At 41.6% G+C, this 25,087-nt stretch overlaps 1 protein-coding gene across 1 annotated transcript; it reads right to left on the bottom strand.

Annotated features, from left to right (window-relative positions):
- Positions 1-308: 308 nt before the first annotated feature.
- PNP (purine nucleoside phosphorylase) lies at positions 309-7,701 on the bottom strand. The gene is made up of 6 exons (XM_006883277.1): positions 7,691-7,701; positions 5,903-6,072; positions 3,771-3,874; positions 1,825-2,000; positions 1,526-1,716; positions 309-523 (listed from the first exon to the last, which is right to left on the bottom strand). Exons 1-6 carry the CDS (start codon positions 7,699-7,701, stop codon positions 309-311), a joined length of 867 nt encoding a protein of 288 aa, XP_006883339.1.
- Positions 7,702-25,087: the final 17,386 nt, after the last annotated feature.

The raw sequence follows: 25,087 nt of genomic DNA, 5'->3' as shown, positions 1-25,087 counted from the left end.
GTTAAAAATGTTAGCAGCAGCTACTGTGCCAAATTCAAGGGCCCAAGTCAAATCCTAGGCAGGTCCATGGATGTGCAGTAGGGCATAGGCTCCAGTCCGGTAAAAGGAGGGGAACAGTTTTTAGAAGGTGACTGGGCAAAAGAGAACCTGGCACTAGAAGCATCTAGTGGGAAAAGTAAGGAAGGTATAAGAAAGGAATTCTCCTCCCCTACTATCTAGGGGCAAGGCAGGCGACCCCAGCAAAGGTCCAAAGTAAAGAGCAGCCACTTGGACTCCATAAGGCAGAAGGTAGACCACTCTAAGGCAGATCACTTGGTGCACACGGGCTCAATGCTGGACACAAATCTGGAGACAAACTCTTCCAATTTCTCTGCAGCTTGTTTTCCAGCCTCTAGGACTTCCTCGTGTGAGGCTTTTTCCCGGCTCTCATAACTCAGGATGACCTTGTTAGTGATGAGGGACAAGCCAAAAACTCTAAGTCCACAGTGCCGTGCAACTATAACTTCTGGAACCGTGCTCATGCCTGGTGGGTAGAAGAGGGAGAAACCAACTTGTCAAGATCTGCAAACGACTTTTCCCTCAGCCTGTAACCTCACCTCCATTCATTATCAGGTCAAAATGTAAAATCTCAACATCTCTTCAAAATACCAAGTTATCTGCTGAAATCGTGTTGGCCTGTTATTGTTCGATATTGATTAAAATTAAGGACGGCTTCAAAGCACATAGTGATTGCAATACTACTAAATTATTCTAGGAGAGTCATGGGCTAGTGCGGCCAGGTCATTCCACAGTTCCCTTTGCAAAGTATTTTCCCTAGTAAGCCTCCTTATTTCCATATATTAAAGCTACTTGATCACTGAAAGGTTCAAATCTACTCAAGAACCAGAGGAAAGGCATGATGATCTATTTATAAAACATCATACTTATAGAGTCACATGACACTCCCCCGAGCCAACTAGTTTACTTTTTGATTTGGTTCTAAATGCAATGCCTTTTTCAAGCTAGTGATAATGAAAGTGGAATATAATGTTTGAATGATCCTTAGAAGCAATCAAGGGCCAGTAGCACTGACTTTATCTTTCTTATTAATATCTTACTGTTGTTGTGTACCATAAGAGTCAGAACCAACCCATGCCTGACCCTCTGGTGGGTTTTCAGAGGCTGTTAATCACACAAGAGAGGATTGCCCATCTTTCTCCCATGGAGCAGCTTGTTGGCCTCAAACCTCCTGCCTTCAGTATTACAGTACAGCTTCTTGTCATTAGGCCACCAGAGCTCCTTAATAGTATATACTTTATATATTAATAAGTATAAGCTATTTGTGAATTTATTAAGTATTCTCTGAAGTGTTGAAGACTTTGATGTTTCCTACTCAAGTATATGCCTAGAATAGAAGTCAATTTAATCTCCCTTCAAATCAAATTCTTTCTGTTCTATTCTCTAGGTCTGTGATTGTCTATTCCTCCCAATCCTGATTTTACAACATGCTCCTTTGCTAAAATGATAGCCAAGTTCCCCTTCTTACCAACAGCATCTGCCCCCAGTATCCGCAACATTTGAGACTCTGCCACAGTCTCAAAGTTGGGGCCCGCCAACATCACGTAAGTGCCTTCCTGTAGTTTGCGACGGTCTTTAATTTCTTTCCATATATTGTGAGCACTCTGTCTCAAATCTTGGTCATAAGCATCAGACATGGGAGGGAAACGAACTCCAAACCTAAGGCACAAGATAGATGATCATCTCAGATTGATAGACTACAATGAGCTTGCCTAAACAAATACTTAAACCCCACCCACCTGTTACTGAAGAAATAAGACAATTCACCTGTCCTCATTGGGGCCTCTGAGAGGATTCTGACCGGAGAAACCAGGCAAGTTTATATGATCCCGGATCAGCATAATATCGCCAACCTCAAAATCGGGATTGAGCCCTCCAGCTGCATTGGTAACCACTAGGGTGTCTACACCCAGAAGCCGAAAAACCCTCACTGGGAATGTGACCTGCAAAGAAAAAGATCAAAAAGTCTGAAATCAGCTACAACCAGGAGAAGATAACATAGATGAATGGGACCTTCTAAGACTCAAATCCCTATGCACATCCAAAAACTTCTCCAGTAGGGTAAAAAGGGAAGCCACTGACTGGGAAAAAGTATTCGGTAATAACATATCAGATAAGGGACTTATATCCAGAATTTATGAAATACTTGAGCACCACAACAAGATAAAGGTAAATAATCCAATAGAAAAATGGGCACAGGATATGAACAGGCATTTCACCGAAGATGACATTCAGATGGCTAACAAACACATGAAGAAATGCTCAAAATCCCTAGCCCTAAGAGAGATGCAAATTAAAACAACTATGAGATATCATTTCACCCCAGTCAAAATAGCAAAATTTAACAGAACAGCAAGCAACAAATGCTGGCGAGGTTGTGGAGAAACTGGAACCCTTATTCACTGTTGGTGGGAGTGTAAAATGGTGCAACCCCTGTGGAAAGCAGTATGGCGCTTTCTCAAAAAGTTGCAAATAAAAAAAAAAAAAGTTGCAAATAGAGATACCATTTGACCCAGCAATTCCACTACTGGGAATATACCCTGAAGAGACCATAGCTGACATCCAAGCAGATATATGCACACCCATGTTTATTGCAGCTTTGTTCACAATAGCAAGGAGTTGGAAACAACCTAAGTGCCCATCAACAAACGAATGGCTAGAGAAGCTGTGGTATATTCGCACAATGGAATACTATGCTGCATTAAAAAACAAGGAACTCATGCAATATTATTCAAAATGGTTGACTCTGGAGAACATTATGCTGAGTGAAATATCCCAGTCACAAAAGGACAAGTATTACATGATGCCACTGTTGGGGAGAGACTGAGTAAGATGGGTTCAATAATGTATACTGCACTGAAACAGAGGAGGGAGAAAACTGTTTAAAAGAGATATATAACTAGGTATTTCTGTCATCACAGGAGACTAGAGCGAGGGCTACATGGTGGAGGGGACCTGGGGGAGGGTTTGTAAAACAATGAAAGAATCTTTTCTTTTACTTTTCCATAATTTTTGGAATCATGTACTTATAACTTGTTAGTCAAATTTGTGCCTTCTAGGTTGCAACACCCCCATGATACATCTTCAAGGATATGAACATGTACGGCCAAGCACAATCAATAAGAGTGCATCTAAATCCCAAAATCAATCTCCATAATAGTCTATGTGTTTCCTACTGCCAAAGGGGCCCTCTAGAGTAGTGAGAGAAGATCTTCACCCTGAAACCCACAGCGTCCCTTTTCAGCAGGAAGTAGCTAAGAGAATACGCCGTCCCCTTTTCCTTATGACTCAGGGTGAAGTCTCTCTCAGGGAGGAGTGATAGGGAATGGCAAAGGACACACTGACAAAGAAGATTAATCAGAACTGGCTTTGACAAGCACTGTGGCATTTGGACAAGAACAAACTGGGAGGAGGGTAGAGAGAGTAGTGCAACAAAGAATGAATGGAAACCCAAAATCTCTGTAAATGTTTATGAAAATTAATAAAATATAGGAAAAAAAAAGTCTAAAATCTTTATCAGTCCAGTCACATAGATAATACGATACAAGCATAAAAATAAGGAAAGAGACCAAAAATCTCCTTTGCTAGATAGGTAATAAAACAGGAAGTAAGAAAAAGATCTTAAAAAAGAAAATGAAAAATATCTAGTTTATAAGAGGGGGGTTTTTGCTGTCTCTTTTCTCTCAGATCCAACCAAATTTTTGGCCATTTACCTTCAAGAGTGAGTAGCCTTCATACAGGTGGAATCTGCCTTGCATCACCACACAGGGTTTATTCTCCAGGAGCCCAAACACCAGGCGACCAGCATGTCCTGGAACTGTTCCCAAAACAGAAAGAGAAATGTATGCAACAGAATACATTGAGTACTTACTGTGGCTGACTCAAAGTGCTCAGCATTGGAGGGTAAAATGAAGCAAAAACAGACAATATTGTAAAAAAAAAAAGACAATATTGTGTCTGCTTTCAGAAAGCTGAAGTCTTATGGGGAGACAGATATGAATCATAATCATACAAATAACTATACATGTTTAATGTAAAAATAGAGATTGAGTGAAAGAATGTTTTCTCGTGGAAACGTGAAAGAATGAAAGGCATTTAAGAGGAGTTTCAAAAGAATGAGAAAGGAATGCTTCAAGGAAATAAAATGAGTAATGAGGTAGTGAATGCATTAATATTACACTTTTAACATTATACTTTTTTTCTCAAAAGTTTTACAATTCTCAATATGTGTATTTTTATTTGTTGCCCCAACAAAACCATTCTCAAACTCCAGAAAGAGAATTCTAGGTCTCCTCCAATTTCCTAAAGAGCAGGTTACTGAACAAGATAAAGAAGAACTGAGCCTGGACCCTGACAGGTCTCCTCTCTTGTCACGTGTGAGACTACGTACCCAAACTGGACATGTCGTGTGAGACTACGTGCCCAAACTGGACATGTCGGAGCACGTGCAGAGATAATTCCCCATACAGACATAATCACCATTATTACTATTCCCCTTATCTGGCAATCTTGTGTAGTGGACCTGGACAGCCTACCCCTGAGGGAATGAATGGTCTGGAAGAGTTGAGAGACAGAGGTTTATTTGAAAAGGAAAAAAGTACCAGACCAAAGGGAAAACCACAGTTAGGAAAACCCAAGTGTAGTATGCTGAAATAGATTGCCCACTTATCACTTAGCCCTTCTCACGTGGAAGGTAGGAGTGACAGATGGAACAAATGTTACTATTTCCTTTCCCTCTCTGCTTCATTTTATTAGAAGTCTTAGAAACTCTATGAAATTTTAATATGTAAACCAGGAGTAGTTAGTCATCTGAGAACTTAATAAGTAAACTAAGAGTAGTCCCTTGTCCTTTGCTTTCCCCAATTCACTAAACCATTTTCTAAGCCTCAGAGTTTTCTGGACACCACTACATATTATATTCAAAATAGTCTTTTTATCAGAGCTCCTACTGTATACAGGGAACAAACTTTTCCCCTTGCAAAAAGCTAAGTCTATTCCAGAGGTGTGCGGTTCGAATCCACCAGATTCTGCTGGAGAAGGAGGGACAATCTCTTCCTGTACCAGTCAGATCCAATTTGATGGTACACACACAAAAATAATAATTTTTTAAAAAACTAAGTCTTTATTAGCTTTTGTGTACTGTTTTGTTTACTAATGTAATCTAAGTATGTGTCTACAAAAGTATGCCATTCTGTACCAGAGCCTAGACTATAGGGCTAGAGCTACATATAGTTGGAGGCATGGAGAGTAGCAGAAAGACATCAGACAGGGGCTGCCTGACTGTGTCCCGGAAGTTTCCAGACACTGCTTTTACCAGAACTTATAGAGTGGAGAAAATGGGAAGGGAGTGTATGGCCATGTGGTGATGACAGTCTGTAGTGGGGATGCAGGGGTTATCATAAAGTTTTAAGTCAGATTTGTTGTTATATACTGGCCAGTCAGAATTGACTCATAGCTGACTCTCCAGCAGGTTTTCAGAGGCAGTAAATCTCATGAGAGGAGATTGTCCATTCTCCTCCAACAGAGCAGCTGTGAATTTGAACCTTTAGGGTTTGCAGAACAACTCTTTACCACTAAGCCACCAATGAGGCAAAGAAACAAAGGAAAAATGTCACTCTGTAATCTCATTGACATAAGTATGCTCCGTCTATTCTGGAAATCTCTGCTGAGGTTAATTTTTAGCTAATGTCATTCTGACTCATTGTGGGCTTTTTTTTCTCCTCTAACATGTGCTTTTGATTCAATGCTGAAAATCAGGTGTAGAAATATTGGCCTTCACACATTGGAATACAGAGAATCTCATCACTATCCCTCAGTGTCATCCTCTTAACCCCACTGCCAATACCTGTACTTCGTGGAAAATTGGGGATCTCACTGTAGTCAAAGATCTTGGCTTTAGTTACTCTGTCAGCCAGACTTCCTAACCCAGATCCACAAATCACTGCCACTTGAGGTTGATGCTCGATACGAGACAGAAGCCATCCAGCTGTTTTCTGGTAATCTTCGTAAGAGAATCTAGGAGAAACAAAAAAATCTAACTGTGCCCACTCCGAAGGCACAACACAGCAATGCCTGATGACTGTCAATACAGAATGTGTGACAAGTGACATGTGTACTGAGACAGAAAAGAGATTTGGCCAATTGGCTGTCCAGAGAGGAGGCTGCTGCTCTCTCACTAGAGGCTATACCACACCCACCCAATCACCTAATCCTCTCCAAATCAGGCCCAAGGCTGGCATAAAACCAGCTCCATTCCAGAGCCTGGCACAAGATAATGAAGTCTGTTTCTAGTGCCTGTTCAAACTCCAGTATTGCTACAACTGGAAGGTTTAATAACTAACCTTTATGAGAAAGAGAGAAATAGGAAGGGAAATATAGGAGAGAAATAAAAATATGTAGGGTAAAGGGGCTGGGTCTGAGAAAGAAGGTGAGGGAAAACTAGTGGAAGTCTGTGCTTCTCTGGCTCCCATGTACCCTTAATGCCGGGATCCACCAGATCCATGTGAATTTCTCCCTTTAAAATGCATAGCCAGGAAAGTCAGCTGTGACTGTACAGCTAGGCTACCTTCAGGGAAACAGCTGGGTCAGGGCTGAGACTTCAGGAGGATAAAACAAAAATAAATTTGGAGGTAGGGCCATGAGGGAGAACACTCACATAGCATTCCCAGGAAGTACAGAGGAAGTGAATGCGTAACTCTGGCCATCTGATAAATGGAGCCACACAGCTCATGAGGCTTTCGCGGGCGGCCCCAAACGTCTACCAAAAGCACCCTGGATTTCTGGGCATCCAAAAGCCACTGCGACCTCTAGTGCTGGAGACTGTGGGAATTCCAGGACTAAAACAGAGGGGCTTTTCTAAGGTCTAGTAAGGATTTTGGTGGCGTAATGCCTAGATTTATCTTGCTGTTAACCAAAAGATAAACAGTTCAAATTGCAGTCGCCTCAGGCAGAAAAAGAAAAAAAGCTAGCAGATGACTCATGAGCTGGAGAAGGAAAAAGTAAAGGCAAACCTCAATCCCAGTACTAAACCAAGTCAACTGCGCCCTGGATTACAGGATTCCCGAAGCTTTAACTAAGCCGAATACCCCATCTGCTTAGTTCAAACCGCCACCTTGAGATCAGTGTTTTAACCACACCACCACCAGAACTCCTGGCCAATTTTCCCTCTTGCCGAAAAACTCCCTTTCTGAGCACCCACAGTGTGTCACCCCTATGCCTAGGCTCCAGAGTGGAATCTGGGATGGGGTGGGCAGATCTTTCTCCCTGTGTGGAGGAGCTGTAGTGCGGGGACGAGAAGTACGCCTCGCTCTCCACGTACACCCTCTCCCAACACCGAGCGCACACTGGTTCCTGTTATCAGTAGATAGCACCAACGTTGTCGCCTTCCTACGCCGGTGGCGCCACCTCTGCTCTGTTCCCGCGCGCGCCCCAGCTTGCGCCCCTGCCCGCACCCCGCTGCTCTTCCGCCTTGCCCCTTACAATGGGCACCCTGCCAGGCCTCTTGGCATCTCCAAGACACTCGCTCCCTCTCTTGGTCCCGATGGAGCCAAGAGTGCAGGAACCTGTCTCCGTAACAGCCATTTCCCCTCTCCACGGGGCCTCCGGGTTCCCTGGGGCCTGGTGCTCAACTCACTCGTTCTCCATGGTAGCGCCGCGAAGAGTCTGCCCTCCCCGGATCCAGTCAGCTGCACTCCTCTGAATTGCAGTGGCGGGGTGTGGCGGATACAGGGTACTATTCACCGTGCTCTGGCTAATTTATATGCGTAGCCAGGAATCCCCAACCAATGGTAGTGGAGCGGGAAGGCGTCTCTATGGTGACACACCCATATTCAATCGCCTGTGGCTGGGGGGCAAACCTAGTCTCCACCCCGCTCTGGACCCTTTCCCCTAGGGGCATCCAGAGTTGCAACGCTGCACGCACGTGTTCAGCAAGGAAGCTGGGGGAAATCCCTGAATCGTTTATTTGCAAGTCCATTCCGGATTCTGTCTACAATAAATTTTAAGACATTGGAAAAGAAAATGTCAAAACCTCAGATGGCGCAACCCTGGAATAAAATGTTGTGAGCCGGTGTTTTCTGGACAAGGAGAGCAAGGTCAGCCCCGCCAACAGTGCCAACTGGAAGGTTACAAGGTTCAAGAGAACACATCAGGAGTCTATATCGAGGACCACATAGGGAAAAGAGAGTATGAAGGTCAAGAATTGCAGGGCTCTAGATATAGAGAAAGGACAGGGATGGGAGGAGGGTGGGTAGGGGCATGGAATCCGCGATTTTTTGCTATAACTTCGTGAAGTGAAAATTTCTGTAACAGAACCACACAATATCTAGCCTTTGCAAGAACTCACTTACTTTCTCGCTTTCACAAGTTTAACTTCATATCAGATCACTTAAGTATTAGAACCAGCCCGCTCCCTTCAGTGGCCCCACTAGGCTCATTGTCACTTAGTGTGGTAGCAACTCTGGATGTCGCTCCCCCTCAGTAGGGTCAGGGGCCAAAGAGCGATTCAGCCCCTCGGCTCACGCTGCCTCTTCCTTTCCCACCTCTCCCACCAACCCCACCCCCACCCGCGGGCTCTGCGCCCGGGGCCCCACCCCTCCCGCTCCCGCAGCCCCTCCTCCTGGAGGAGGCCTTCCGCTCGGCGCTGTGACACCCGCCTGGGTCCTGCTACTCGTAGCACCCTCCCTGGTAGAAGACAGGGGTGCTGGAATCGGGGACAGCGGAGAAGGAGAGATTGGGTGGTGTTACCACTTGTTTGCACCCTAGTTGACACGACTGCCTTGGTGGCCCCTTCTTTCTCCTTGCCCATCGCCGCGGACACTGGGGTCATTTTAGTGTCCCCCTCTGACAGTGCCAGGGAGTGCGCATCTTCCACACTTCCCAAATCTCTCGAGCTCTAATTTTTCGTTTTTATCCACCGTAATTGTCCAAATCACTGTTTTTCCAACCCTATTTCTGTCTCATTCATTTAACAAATATTGAGCACCAACAGTGAACATAAACTGCTCTCATGCTAGAGACACAAACAAGAATGAAGATTTATAAGGCTGGAAGAGTGATAAGGGGCGGGGCAATATATGTAAAGAATCAAGCCAATGCCAAATAAATAGTTCATCTTATTGTTACTGGGTGGGGGGGGGGTGTTGTTATTATTATCCTTGTTGTTGTTGTTTTTCATTCAGTAATTTTTAGCTAGGGGAGCACTGGTGGCCTAGTGGCAAGAAGCTGCGCTGCAATACTGAAAGGAAGTGGTTCAAATCCACTAGCTGCTAGGCGGGAGAAGGATGGGATTAACTGCCTCTGAAAACCGCCAAAGGTTCAACTATGGATCGGTTTCAACTGTATGATACACAACAATTTTAGCTAAGGCAACAAGTTAAGTTAAAAGTAAACTTTCACTGTAGTAGTGATATTATGAATATTTGAAACATTGAAGGTATGATTTTAAATGATAGATAAAATCAATCTAATTTTAAAAAACAGCTTGAGGAAATTGCTACATGTGATTATTGAAGAATTTTTCAATGCCCCAAATCCAGTCTAGTTTACCCTGAGTTTTATCTAAGAAAGGTTAAGACTTAATCAATTGATTTCATGAAGTCTGTCTAAAGCAAATATATGCAAAGCAAAAAAAAAATTATCTGCACTATACAGTAAACCTTTGAAAGCCAGGACGAAGCTAGTCAGAAAAGGAATATTCAAATAATTTCTGACAGAGAGCAATAAGGAAACTGTTAAGACTGCAGGCTTTCAAAGATAGAAGAATTCAAAGACTTGGAAAAATAGGCAATCTTGTTTAGTCCTGCCTCTCACAGGTTTACTATATCTGCAAAAAAGGGAAATTGGGAAAAAAAAGGGAAATTGAGGGGCACCGCCAATTATGAAAGAAATTTAGTCTTATATGACAGACAAGGACAATTCATCAGGCCACAAGGTGGCTAAGGTAATAATGTAACTTTTAAAATGATACAACATCTTTTACTCTGAATTCAAGTTCAACAGCCAACTTTCTGAATAATCAGAAAAGACTTTAATTTCTTAAAATAGATTCACCAACAGCTGTAAGAAGAAAATGGCCACTTCAACCCAGTAGTCTCCTCACACTACATCTTTATCGTGTCTATCATACAAACGTTCCCAAGCTCCAGTTAGCATCAAACTGTACTTACCTCAGCTCCTGTACTGAACCTACTATACCCAGCTTACTTGAATCTCTAGCTCCTTTACCCCATGGCTTTTGCATCTCTAAATGTTATATTCATCTGTCAGTTTGTTTTACAGTGGTGGGGTGTATGTGTGTGATTGTGATGCTGGAAGCATACCACAAATACTACAAATACCATCAGGGACACCTACAGTATACTGGTTTTGGGGAAGCTTCCATACTGAGACAGACTAGGAATACTGAGACAGATTATTTCTAACAATAACTAGCCAGTGAAAATATTGGTGTAGTGCCAGAAAATAAACCAAGAGAAGTTACCTCCTCAAAGTACTTGTTGATGTTATTAGGTGCCATCAGTCAATTATCATTCAGAGAAACTATGTGAACAACATATCCTGTACCACCTTCACCGTCTCTGACATGCTTGAGATCATTGTGACAGACACTGTGTCAATCCATCTTGTTGAAGATTTTCCTCTTTTCTCTGACCTTTCTCAGAATGATGTCTTTTTCCAAGGACTGGTCCTTCCTGACAACATGTCCACAGTATGTGAGATGAAATGTCTATTCATTATTCTTGCCTCAATGGAGCAAGCACCCTGGTTGCATTTCCCCTAAAATAGACATATTCTTTTGGCAATCCACAGGAAGTTCACAATACTTCTCCAACACCACAATTTAAAGGTATCAGTTCTTCTGTTATCCTTATTCATTGTCCAGGTTTCAGATGAATAGGAAGAAACTGAAAACACTACGGTTTGTAGCTGGCACACTTGTCTTTAAACTTAAGTCCTTGTTCTTTAGTACCTTGCAAAGATCCTTGACAGCAGATTTTCCCAGTGCAACACGTCTTTTAATTTCTTTACTGCTCCTATCATGGGTATTGATTATAGATTCAAGTAAAATGAAAAACATTGACAACTTCAATCTTTTCTCCCTCTTTTGTGATAATGCCTATTGGTCAAGTGATAAGGATGCTTGTTTTCTTGATATTGAGATGTCATCAATATTGAAGGCAGTGGTGTGTGATATTCTGAAGTAACTACTTTAAGTTCTTTTCACTTTTAGCATGTAAGATTGTATCATCTGCATGATTCAAGTAGTTGAAAGTCTTACTCCAATCCTGATGCCACATTCTTTTTCCTGTACTAACTTCTCAAATTATTTGCTCAACACACAAATTGAATAGGTATGGAGAAAGGTACAACATTAACACACATCTGATTTTAAGCAATGCAGTCTGTGTTCTCTGGTTCTTTTCAGACAACTGGCTGGTTCTTAGTCTATGTATAGGTTTCACATGAACACAATTGTGATCTGATTTTGAATGGCCCAGAAAACATTTTTAAAAAAAGCTGGCGGGAATACACAGAATTATTGTACCGAAAAGAAATGATTGAGACTGAAAAATTTCAGGAAGTACCATATGAACAGGAGCCAATGGCAATGAAGGAAGAAGTAGAAGCTGCATTGATGGCATTGGCAAAAAATAAGGCCCCAGGAATTGATGTGATACCAAATGACTTGTTTCAATTAACAAGATGTAGCCTAGGATACACTCACCAGTCTATGCCAGGAAATTTGGAGGTCAGCTGTATGGCCAACAGATTGGAAGAGGTCCATATTTGTTCCCATTCCCAAGAAATGTGATCTAACTGAATGTGGAAACTATCAAACAATATCAGTAATATCACATGCAAGCATAACACTGCTGAGGATCATTCAAAGATGGCTCGAATAATACATAGATAGGAAACTGCCAGAAGGTCAAGCAGGATTTAGAAGAGGCTATAGCACCAGGGATACCATTCTCACGTCAGATGGATCCTGACTGAAAGTAAAGAATACTAGAAGACTGTCTATCTGTGCTTTATTGATTGCAGCAAGGAATTTGGCTGTGTGTATCATAACAAGTTGTAGTTGACATTGAGAAGAATGGGAGTCCCAGAGCACTTAATTGTGCTCATATGAAAGCTATACCTGCACCAGGAGGCTGTTGTGCAAACAGGGAAAACAGCATGATTTAAAATTGAGAAGGATGTGTGTCAAAGTTGTATCCTCTCTCCATACTTATTCAATTTTTATGCCAAGCAAATTCTCTGGGAAACTGGACTCTATGAAAAGGAATGTGACATTAAGGTCGGAGGGAGACTCATCAAAATTTGCACTATGCAGACAACACAAAATTGCTTGCTAAAAGTGAGAAAGACTTGAAGCACTTGTTGCAGAAGATCTGGTAATGCAGCCTTCAGTATGGATTGCATCTCAATGTCAAGAAAAAAAAAGATTCTTACCACTGGTCTGATGGGCAACATAATGACAGATGGAGAAGAGAATGAAACTGTCAACAACTTCATCTTACTTTGATCCACAATTAACACCCTTAGTACCAGCTGTCAGGAAATAAGGAGATACATTGCACTGGGAAAATATGCAGTTAGGAACCTCTCCAAATTACTGAGGAGTAATGATGTCACTTTGAGGAGCAAGATGCATCTGATTCAGCCCATGGTCTTTCTAACCACTTACTACGCATCTGAGAGCTGGACAATGAATAAGGATGACAGAAAAAGAATTGATGCCTTTGAGCTGTCATGTTGGAGAAGGACACTGAACATCCCATGGGCGGCCAAAAGAATAAACAAATACGTCTTTGAAAGGATGCAGCAGGAGTGCTTTTTGGAAGCAAGAATGATGAGACTTTACCTCATATACTTTGGGCATGTTGCTAGAAGGAGCTATTCCTTGGAGAAGGACGTGATGCTGGGAAGGGTGGAGGGTCAGTGATGGAGAGTAAGACACTCAACCAGGTGGATTGACACGGTGACTGCTGCAATGGGCTCTTTTGTGTCAGGAAGTGTGAAGATGGCACAGGATAGGACAGGTTTCAACATGGTCACTACAAGTTGTACTCAACTCAATGGCTCCTAACAATAATCAGTGTTATCCCTGATTTGCTATGGTCCACATAGTCAAAGGCCTTTATAATAGTCAATAAAGCAAAAGTCAACATATTTATTTTATACTGACTGACTTAAAATACTTTAAAAAAAAAAAAGAACACAAACAGCAACTATGTATGTGGACTTGGCAACGTTAATGCACAGGATTCAATTTTACTACATCTGTTGAAAAACAATGGAGACAATATTTTCTGTCAGAACAAGACCAGATACTGACTTGGAATAGACCATTAATTGCTCATATCTAGTTTCAAGCTGAGAGAACTCTGGTGGCTTATTGTTAAGAGATTGCACTGTCAATGCAAAGGTACACGGTTAAAAGCCACCAACTGCTCCATAGGAAAAAAATGAGCAATCTTTTCCCATGTGATTTCATGCCTCTGAAAACCCGCTGTGGCCTGGCTCCAACTTGATGGTATTCAAAAGCAGTTTCAGCTTGAAGCTAAAGAGAGAACAAGTTTATGAGAGCCAAAATATAACTTTGAGTACATCTTACCTATATTTAGAGATAATCTTAAAAATAGAATCAATACACTAAACATTGATAGCCAGATATTAATTAGTTGTGCTATTGATTCCTCCTTAAAGCCCTAAAGAACAAGTTTAATGACTAAGACGTGGCAGCCCCTAGCCAGTTGTACCTCTCACAGCACTCACTACTTCTCTAGAAGGCTTCATTGAAACGGCCACACAGAACTCACAGAAAATATTAATAATAACGGCTTTTTCAAAGAAGTAACAGATTATGATTCAGAACCAAAGTTGACTCAGAATCTGAACCTTGCCAAAAGGCAGACCTCTCCCTCTTACCCTGATCTCTTTCCCTGCTCTGGCAAGTATCACAAACTCTTTCAACTCTGTCCTTTTTTTTTAAGTATGCATGTGCGTGTGTGTACCATCAAATCAGATCTGACTGGCACAGGAGGAGATTGCCCCTCCTCCACAGAGCATCTGGTGGATTTGAACCACCTACCTCTGGGATACAGTGCAGCTTCTTGCCACTAGGCCACCAGAGTTCCCTAGCTCTACCGTTTAATGTGCTCAGGACCACTACTTAGCTCCTCAACAAATTACTTATGGCATTTGTTCTCCTAAGATTAGTCACTTAGATTTCTCGCCCCATCAGCTAGGAATCCACAGCTCTATCTCATGTCAGTCTTCTTTCTGCCACCTCTACTGACAACACAGTCTCATCTCACATCATGTCTTACAATACAACTCTGCATCTCCCATCAGTGCAAGTATCAGGTCCAAAGGATGTATTTTACTCTTTCATTATTTTTAATAGTCTTTTAATCTCTAGTACAATGGGTACAAATATGTTACATCCCAGCACTAAGAAAATGAAAATCTTCACCACTAGACCAATAAGCAACATCATGAAAGATGGAGAAAAGATTGAAGATTTGTCAATGATTTCATGTTATTTGAATCCACAACCAACACCCATGATGACTTCAGTCAAGGAATCCTAAGATGTGTTGCATTGGGAAAAACTGCTGTCAAGGATCTCTGCAAGGGGCTAAAGAGCAACAATAGCAGTTTAAAGACAAAGATGTGCCTGATCCAAGCCATAAACTTCTTAATTGCTTCTTATGCATCATCTTTAATCTATTTGTGTTTTATTGACCATGCAAAGGCATTTAACTGCATGGATCACAACAAATTATGGTTAACACGAGAAGAATGGGAATCCCAGAAAACTTGATTGTGCTCATATAAAACCTAGACCTAAATCAAGAGACTGGGGAGCTCTGGTGGCCTAGTGGCAAGAAGCTGCACTGCACTCCCAGAGGAACACGGTTCGAATCCACCAGATGCTCTGCCGGAGAAGGAGGTGCAATATCCTCCTGTACCAGTCAGATCTGATTTGACGGTACACGCACACAAAATAAAAATAAAAAAATTTAAAAAAAAATTGAAAAAAAAATCAAGAGACTATTGAGTGAACAGAGCAAAGAAACACAGCATGGCTTAAAACAAGAAAAGGTATGTGTCAGGATTATACCCTTTCTCCATACCTATTTAATCTCTATGCTGACCAAACTATTCAAGAAGCTAGACTCCAGGAAGAAGAATATGGGATGCAGATGACACAACCTTGCTTGCTGAAAGCAAGGAGGACTTGAAGTATTTGCTACAGAAAGTTAAACACTGCAGCCTTCAATATGGATTGCATCTTAAGATCAAGAAAACAAAAATCCTTACCACTGTACCAAAAGCAACATCATGATTGATGGAGAAAAGACCAAAACTGTCAACAACTTCATTTTACTTGGAAACACAATCAATGCACTTGGTACCAACAATCAGGCGATCAGAAGACATATTGGACTGAGAAAATCTATAGTCAGAAATCTCTCCAAATTTTTGAGGAACAATGCTGTTAGTTTGTGGACTTAGATGCCCCTAATTCAGGCCATGGTCTTTTCAGTCACTTGCTATGCATCTGAGAACTGGACAATGAACAAGGATGACAGAAGGAGAAGTGATACCTTTGAACTGTAGTTTTAGAAAAGAATACTGAATATCCCATGGTCTGCCAAAAGAACAAATATATCCTGGAGAAGGTACAGCCAGAGTGCTCCTTGTAGGCAAAGATTACTTTGGGCCTGTTGCTCAGAGAGGTTATTCCTTGGAGAGGGATGATCATGCTTGGAAAGATGAGGGACAGCAAAGAGAGGAAGACCCTCAACGTGGTGGATTGACACAGTGGTTGCAGCAATGAGCTTAAGTGTTTTAAAGATTTTGAGGACAGTGCAGTAGAGGACAAGGTTCAGATCTGTTGTTTATAGGGTCACTATGAGTCGTATTCAACTCAATGGCACCTATCACAATAACATGCATCTGAAAGTTGGACAATGAATAAAGATGATAGAAAGATTTATGCCTTAGAAGTGTGGTAGTGAAGAAGATACTGAATTCCATGGACTGCCAAAAGAATAACCAACTTTGGCTTGGAGGGAATACAAGTAGGATGCCCCTTAGAGGCAAAGATGGTGAAATTTTGTCTCACACTTTTGACACATTGTCAAGAGAGACCAATCCTTGGAAAAAGACATCATTCTGGGACAGGAGGAGGGTCATCGAAACAGAGAAAGACCCTCAACAAGACAGATTGACGCAGTAACTCTAAAAATAATCTAAAGCATGACAGAGATCATGGGCTTGACACAGGATAGGATAGGTTCAAATCTGTTGTTCACTGGGTCACTATGAGTCAGAGTTGTCTTGAGGGCGCCTGATAACAACATAGCTCAAATTTAGTCTGGTGAGATGGTAAAACTGACCAATTCTCACATTAACATTCTGCATGGTCTCACTGAAAGGTGTCATTTACATGACAAGCAAACTATCCAATCCCCTTGGTGGGCCATAAATACCTTATATTGCATAGTCCTATCTAGCCATGTGATAGGAGTTACGAAGATAACAACTAGAAGAAGCCACAGATAATTCCCTGCACTGCGGCTCCTCAGGCACCTTGGAACAGTTTGTGACCCCGGACACTCCCCACCACCTCTTTCTGAATCTATGTAGTATAAATGAGCGGGTTCTGTAACCAAACCATCTGTGTATGAATTCCAGCTCCACTCCTTACCAGTTTTAGAATTTGTAAAGTGGTAATAGAAATAGTATCTATGATTGTTGTGAAGTTTTGATAAGTACTTAGATTATAGTAAGCACACACAAAATATTAGCTATTATTATTACTCCACTCTCTCTTTTTCTGTATCTTTTTTTAGGCCCATGTATCAACATAATAGTCATAATGGCCATAAACATAATATGAAGAAAAACTGCAAGTATATCTAGTCTATCAACACTAATACACTAATCCTTACCTTTGCACTGTCTCAAAGTGTAGCCACTGGCCACATATGGCTTTTAAAATTAACATTAAATTAACTAAAAATATATATATATAAGTGAAAAATTCAGATCATCAGTCATACTAGCCATATTTGAAGGGCCCAACAGTCACACCCAGCCAGGGACCTGCTATCTTTCATAACACAGAAACATTTCCATTACTACAGAACATTGCATTGAACCAATTGTTGTCAAGTCCATTCCAGCTCAAGCCAACCCCATGTTTGTCAGAGTAGAAGGAATCTACTCGAAGTGACCACTAGCTGGTTTCCAAGGCTGAAAAAAAAAGGCACAGGAGGAGACTGTTCATTTCTCTCTCAAGAAGCCACAGGTGGATAAACTAAGCTGCACAACTCTCTAAGTCTACACCATCAGAGCACCCTGCTCTAACAGAAATACTACAAGTGGATAATTTTAGCAAACAAATTTCTTTTCTCAGAGTTTATCTCATTGCTGTGAAGTTGGAACTGACTGCTAACTGCGCCTCCAGGGGGTGTTCTGAGGCTGTAAATCACATGGGAGGAGATGGCTCATCTATGTCCTGTAGAACAGCTGGTGGATTTGAACCTCCTGCCTTTGGGTTGGCAGCATAACTTCCTACCTACCAGGCTACCAGAGCTTCCTTATAGCAAATTGTTGCTCTTAAGTCAAGTGCAACTCATCGCAACCCTACGAACAACAGATCTGAACCTTCTCCTATCCTGTGTCAGCCTGTTGCTGCAGTCACTGTGTCAATTCATCTGTTAGGGTCTTGCTCTTTTCACTGACCCTCCATCTTTCCTAGCATGATGTCCCTTTCCAAGGAATAGCTTCTCCTCGCAACATATACAAAGTTTGAGAGATGAAGCTTTTCCATTTTTTACCTACAAGGAACATTGCTGTTGAACCTTTTCAGGAGGCTAGAAATCTAAATCCAGAATACCAGTTCCAGGGAAAAGCTCGCACTTTCTGTTGGCTTTGGGGTAAGGTTCTTCTCTCTTCAGCTTATTTCCTAGTTCCTTGGGGATCCCTATGTGACTTAACATCAGTTTCTGCTCATCTTTACTTCTTAGTTTGCTTGTTTAATCTAAATCTCTCAAAAGAGATTGAATCAAGATATATCTCACACTAAGGCAAAGATTATGAAGTTTCATCTCACATACTTTGGGCATGTGGTTGGTTGTGTGTGTCATGTTCCGTAGAGTGGGAACCGATCCATACATGACACTCTGGGGAGCTTTTTCCAGCAGGTTTTTAGAGGAAGTTAGTGCCATGAAAGGAGATTATCCATACTTCTCCTGTAGGGAAGCTGGTGACTTCAAACCATGTACCTTCAGAATTCCAGCACAGCTTCTTGCTACTAGCCCACCAGAGCCCATGTTGTTAAGAGAGGCTGTTCCTTAGAGAGGGACATCATGCTTGGAAAGGTGGAGGGATAGCTCCTCAACCAGCTGGACTGACACAGCACAGTGACAGAAGCACTGGACTCCAGGTGTTAGAGATTGTGAGGACAGCAAAAGATAGGACAGATCTCTTGTTCATAGAGTCAGTATGAGTCCTACTCAACTCGACCTCATCTAACAACAACATAACAGAAACAACTCATTCCCAAATGGGATTATAACCACAAGCATGGAAGGATATACAACAAATTTGGAGGGGGAAACAATTCAATCCACAACAACCACTGAGTATATTAACTGTTTCACCACCCATGGATTCCTTTACTGCACAACACTGTTGGTACAGTCAGTGCTACATCTATATCCACATAAAAGAAGCTGGGGATATATTCTGTACTTTAGGCAGACATATCATTGTACCTAGGACCTAAATAATCACTTGTCTTACCTTGATTGTAGCTCATTACTGCCTTATCACCCTTTCTTCTAGCTTCAGAGGAATTCCTATGACCAGGTACCTACTTAATAACACACCCACTCTCTACTCCCAAGAGCAAGAAAACTGAAAAACAAGAGGAGCAGGGGCAGGTTCTAAGTCTCTCATTATGCCCTGTCATGTGCTGTTGGGAGATATCCCCAGATAGGAACTCACAATGTCAACATTTATAGAAGCAGTTTTCCAGGTGAGAAGTTTATTCTATTTTTACTCTTTCAATTAAAATACCATGATTCCTAGACTTCTAGATAGATTTTATCTTCTTTAAATGCCTGCCTCCACTTCCAATAATCTTTGATCCTCTACTTCTTTTAATTCTTTTTTTTTCTTTTAATTCTTGACACTGGAATTTATTTTCATTGGTTTTTCTTTTCTTCATCTCCTTGATAAACTAATCACTTTTAAATTACTTTTTTATGACAGTGAAAGTCCTATCTGTGCCTTACAACAGTGGCAGGAACAACATATTAAAGATAAGTGGCTGGACCAACGGTTTCAATATCAATGCCTTTGACCCCAAGAAATCACACCCAGGCACAGTGTACCCCAAAGGAAAGGGCACAGGAGGGGCATGTAAAACAGATTGCTCCACCAAGGGAGCAAAAGCTAAGTATAATTAATATAAATCATTCCCCTGAAATTAGACCACATAATACCCCATCTAGTCCCTAATCCCCCTCACTCTGTATTACCCAATCATCTTTGTTATATTACTTTGCACATTACTAGAAATACTCATTGCCTTGCAAATGGAGTAAAAAGGACTGTGTTCTTTTCACGGTTCTACTGAGAGAAATTTTATAAAGTCTCACCCCTGGAAAAAGGAAAAGTCAAAATAGGTAAGTGGAATATGTGAGGAAAGATAAATCAAACTTGGACACTGTGGGCCACAGCAGTCACACATTTCTGCTACCTACTCCATTCTTTGGATTGGCCATCCACTTGCAAAATAGCAGACCTCTGAAAACCCTGTGTACAACAGAACACATGTAGAATAACAGAAAGGGCAACTGAGGTGGAGTTTCAAGTATCGAAATACAAAGGAAGAGGAACAGTTGTAAGCAGACACTAGGGATTGGAACGTGGAATGTGAGACCCATGAATGTAGGAAAATTAGATATTGTTAAGGAAGAAATGGAACGCATAAATATTGACACATTAGGAAATGATGAGATGAGATGGACTGGCATGGAACATTTTGAGTCAGATGATCATATATTACTCCAGAGATGAAAAGGAGAGGAAAAATGGGGTTGCTTTCATAGTTAAAAAAGTAATTTCTACATCCATCTTGAAGTACAATATTGTGAGTGACAGGATAATATCCATACACATACAAGGAAGTCCAGTGAATACCACTATCATTCAGATATTTGCACCAACAATCAGAGCCAAAGAAGAGGAAATAGAAGATTTCTACCAACTTTTACAGTTGGAGATCAATCGAACATGCAATTAAGATGCATTGATAATAATGGGTGACTGGAATGCAAAAGTTGGGAACAGAGAAGACGATTCAGTAATTGGAAAACATGGACTCGGTGACAAAAATGGAGCTGGAGAGATAATGATGGAATTTTGCACAATCAATGCAAATGATTGCAAATAAGTTTTTTTAAGAGACATAAGTGCAGGTTATGTACATGGATTTCACCTGATGGTATGCACAGGAATCAGATCGATTACATCTGTGTAAAGAAACACTGGAGAAACTCCATATCAGCTGTGCAAACCAGGTCAGGAGCTGATTGTGGAACAGACCATCAACTACTCATATGCAAGTTCAAGCTGAAGCTGAGGAAAATTAAACCAAATCCATAGGAACCAAAATATGACTTTGAGTCTATCCCACCTGAATTTCAGAACCATCTCAGGAACAGGTTTGTGGCCTTGAACACTAATGAGTGAAGACCAGATGAATTGTGGGAGGATATCAAGGGCATCATCCAGGACGAGTGCAAATGGTCATTACAAAGACAGAGGAGGAAGAAAAGAAGAAAATGAATGTCAGAAGAAACTCTGAATATTGCACTGGAGTGCGGAGAAGCCGAAGCAAAAGTAAGAATTCAAGATACTAAAGAGCTGGACAGAAGATTTCAAAAGGCAGCAAGGGATGACAAAGTAAAATATTAGAATGAAATGTGCAAGGATCTGGAGTCAGAAAATCAAAAGGGCCGAACTCGCTCAGCATTTCTTAAGCTGAAGGAACTGAAGAACAAATTCAAACCTCAAGTTGCTATAATCAAGGATGCCTTAGGCAGAATATTAAATTATCCAGGAAGTATTAAAAGAAGATGGAAAGAATATTCTGAGTCACTGCATCAAAAGGAATTGGCAAAAACAGAAGAATTTAATGAAGCAGCATATGAGCAAGAGCCTATGGTGATGAAGGAAGAAGTTCAGGCTGCTTTGAAGGAAATTGCAAAAAATAAGGCCCCAGGAGTAGATGGTATACCAATTGACATACTTCAGCTTACAGATGCTGTCCTGGATGTGCTCACCAAGTTGTGCCAAGAAATCTGGAGAACAACCATTTGGCCAACTGACTGGAAGAGATCTCTATTTGTTTCCATTTCAAAGAAGGGTGACACAACAGAGTGTGGAAACTATAGAACAATATCATTGATTTCACATGCAAGCAAAATTCTACTGAAGATCATCCAAAAACAACTGGAAGAGCACATCAGCAGAGAACTGCCAGAAGCCCAGACTGGGTTTAGAAGGGACCGTGGTACTAGGGACATTGTAGCTAATGTCAGATGGATGTTGACCAAAAGAAGGGAATACCAGAGGAATGTCTATCTCTGTTTCAATGACTATGCAAAGACATTTGACTGTGTTGATAAAAATAAACTGTGGCTGACTCTGAGAAGAATGGGAATCCCAGAACACTTGATCATGCTAATGTGAAACCTACAGTTGGACTAAGAGGCAGTCATTAGAACAGAGTAAGGAAACACTCCATGGTTCAAAATTGGGAAGGGCATACACCAGGGATGTGTCGTGTCTCCATACGTTTTCAACCTGCATGCAGAACAGATTATCCGGGAGGCTGGGCTCTATGAGGAGAAATATGGCAACAGGATTGGTGGAAGATCTATCAACAATCTGCATTATGCAGATGACATAACCCTGCTTGCTGAAACTGAGGAGGACCTGAAGAAGCACTTGCTGCAGAGGGTCAAGGACTGCAGCCTTCAATATGGATTGAGGCTCAATATCAAGAAGACAAAGATTCTCACCACTGGACCAATTGGCAGCATCAGGATGGATGGTGAAGAGATTGAGATTGTTCACAGTTTTCGTTTGCTTGGCTCCACAGTCAACACTCCTGGCATCAGTAGCCAGGAAATTAGAAGACGTATTGCCATGGGAAAGTCTGCTGTTAGGGACCTCTCCAGGGTACTGAAGAGCAATGGCGTCACTCTGGAGACTCAGGTGCGTCTGATAGAGGCCATGGTCTTTGCAATCACTTGTTATGCATCAGAGAGTTGGACAGTGACTAAGGAGGCTAGAAGGAGAATTTGAGCTGTAGTGCTGGAGAAGAGTATTGAATGTACCATGGACTGATAAGAAAACAAAGAGGTTCGAGGATTTTGAGGCTTCGTCTGACATATTTTGGACATGTTATAAGGAGGGACCGGTCCTTGGAGAGGGCCATCATGCTTGGGAGGGTGGGGGGACAGCGCAGGAGAGGAAGGTCCTCTATGAGGTGGAGTGATTCAGTGACTGGGGTAATTGGAATGGGTGTATTGGAGACAGTGCGATTGGCACAAGACAGAACAGAGTTTAGCGCTGTTGTACATAGGGTCACTATGAGGTACAAGCGACTCTACGGCACATAACAACAACAGCAACAACAACTCCATTCTCTGCCTTCCACACAGCATACTAGCTACTGGTCAGATAGTTTAAAGAAAAAAAAAATTAAGCATCTATATTTTTTTCTGGAGGGAAGACCTCATCTCATTGGAGGCAAGGATTGTGCCACCAGGGATCAGTCATTGGAGAAGGACATTATCCTAGGAAGAATGGAGGGACAGCACAGGAGAAGACCCTGGATAAGAGGGATTGACACAATGAATGTGGCAATGGGGGCAGGTGTGTCAGAGACAGTGAGATTGGCTCAGGATAGGGCAAGGTTCAGAGCTATTTTTCATAGGATTATAATAAGTCATAGTCTACTCAACAGCACATAACAAGAAGTCAATAATTAAGATACCTAGTACCCCAACCAGAAACCAATTGTGCCACTGAGAGACCTTGAGTGCTATATTCTTTTTAAAAAATTCATTATTAATGAAAATGAAAATTTACAGACTTTGGAGTTCCATTCATTCATTGTTGCACTTTTCTCCCTTCCCTACCCTCTCCCCTAGTACACTACCCTCCTGGAAAAACAAAAGAAAAATTTTTTCATTGTTTTACGAACCCTCCCCCAGGTCCACTCCACTATGCAGTCTTCGCTCTGGACTCCCTACATGACAAAAATACCTAATCACATATCCCTCTTAAACAGTTTTCTCCCTCATCTGTTTCAATGCAGTATACATTATTAAACCTATCTTTCTCAGTCTCCCCCCAACCCTGAGGTCAGTCCTGTTTTACAACATTGGTACCATGCAGTATTTGTCCTTTTGGGACTGAGATACTTCACTCAGCATAGTGTCCCCCAGGGTCACCCATTTTGAATAATATTGCATGAGTTCCTTGTTTTTCTTTTCTTTTCTTTTTTAAATTTTTTTTATTATTATTTTTTGTGCAGTACCATCAAATTAGATCTGACTGGTACAGGAGGAAATTGTCCCTCTTTCTCCGGCAGAGCATCTGGTGGATTTGAACCGTGTACCTCTGGGATTACAGTACAGCTTCTTGCCACTAGGCCACCAGAGCTCCCCTGAGTTCCTTGTTTTTCAATGCAGCATAGTATTCCTTTGTGTGAATATACCACAGCTTCTCTATTCATTCATTTGTTGATGGACACTTAGGTTGTTTCCAACTCCTTGCTATTGTGAACAAAGCTGCGATAAACATGGGTGTGCATAAATCTGCTTGGATGTCAGTTATGGTCTCTTTGGGATATATTCCCAGAAGTGGAATTCCTGGGTCAGATGGTATCTCTATTTGCAACTTTTTGAGAAAGCGCCATACTGCCTTCCACAGTGGTTGCACCATTTTACACTCCCACCAACAGTGATATAAGGGTTCCAGTTTCTCCACAACCTCGCCAGCATTTGTTGCTTGCTGTTCTGTTAAATTTTGCTATTCTGACTGGGGTGAGATGATATCTCATAGTTGTTTTGATTTGCATCTCTCTTAGAGCTAGGGATTTTGAACATTTCTTCATGTGCTTGTTGGCCATCTGAATGTCTTCTTTGGTGAAGTGTCTGTTCATATCCTGTGCCCATTTTTCAATTGGATTATTTACCTTTTGCTTGTTGTGGTGCTCAAGTATTTTATAAATTCTGGATCTAAGTCCCTTATCTGATATGTCGTTACCAAATACTTTTTCCCAGTCTGTGACTTCCCTTTTTATCCTGTTAGAGAAGTTTTTGGATGTGCATAGAGATTTGATTCTTAGCAGGTTCCATTCTTCTATTGTATCTTCTCCTGGTTGTGAGTTCTATGTTCATTTAAGGCCTATCTATGTGGGATCAAAATGACAATGGCAACTTAAAAAATTAGTTGGGAGGCTTAGAGGGGGCTGAGTTTATATTCAGGGAGAATGAGAATCGATGCACAGCTCAGAGGATGTCACTAACACACTGAACTGAATGGGAGGAACACCAAGTTAGCGTCTGTTTGCTGTGTACATTCTCAACATCAATATAAATAAAATTTAAAGAATTTCAAACCACAAAATAACAGTAAGTTAAGTGCTGTTAACAAAAAATGAAAATATACCTAGTTATTGTTGTAGATATGTGCCGCCGAGTCGCTTGAGACTCATAGCGACCCAATGTACAAGAGCCCTAATTGCCGTTCTATCCTGTCCCAACCTCGCCATCTCAAACACACTCATTCCCACCACTGCAGTTACAGAATCGATCCATCTGATTGAAGGTCTTCTTCTCCTGCACTGTCCCTCCACTCTCCCAAACATGATGTCCCTCTCCAAGGACCAGTCCCTCCTTGCAACATGCCCAAAGTATGT

This window comes from Elephantulus edwardii, unplaced genomic scaffold, assembly GCF_000299155.1.
Source record: "Elephantulus edwardii isolate Elephantulus edwardi_28Jun2011 unplaced genomic scaffold, EleEdw1.0 scaffold00026, whole genome shotgun sequence".
NCBI classification, from domain to species: domain Eukaryota; kingdom Metazoa; phylum Chordata; class Mammalia; order Macroscelidea; family Macroscelididae; genus Elephantulus; species Elephantulus edwardii.
The sequence above is the reverse complement of the archived record's forward strand: the minus strand, read 5'-3'. Positions and strand labels throughout refer to the sequence as shown.

Excerpts from the sequence above, each read along its gene's own strand:
- PNP (XM_006883277.1), bottom strand. Across the intron at positions 2,001-3,770 it reads AAGGCTACTCACTCTTGAAG|GTCACATTCCCAGTGAGGGT; the intron begins GTAAATGGCCAA and ends TTTTCTTTGCAG. Across the intron at positions 1,717-1,824 it reads AGAGGCCCCAATGAGGACAG|GTTTGGAGTTCGTTTCCCTC; the intron begins GTGAATTGTCTT and ends CTTGTGCCTTAG.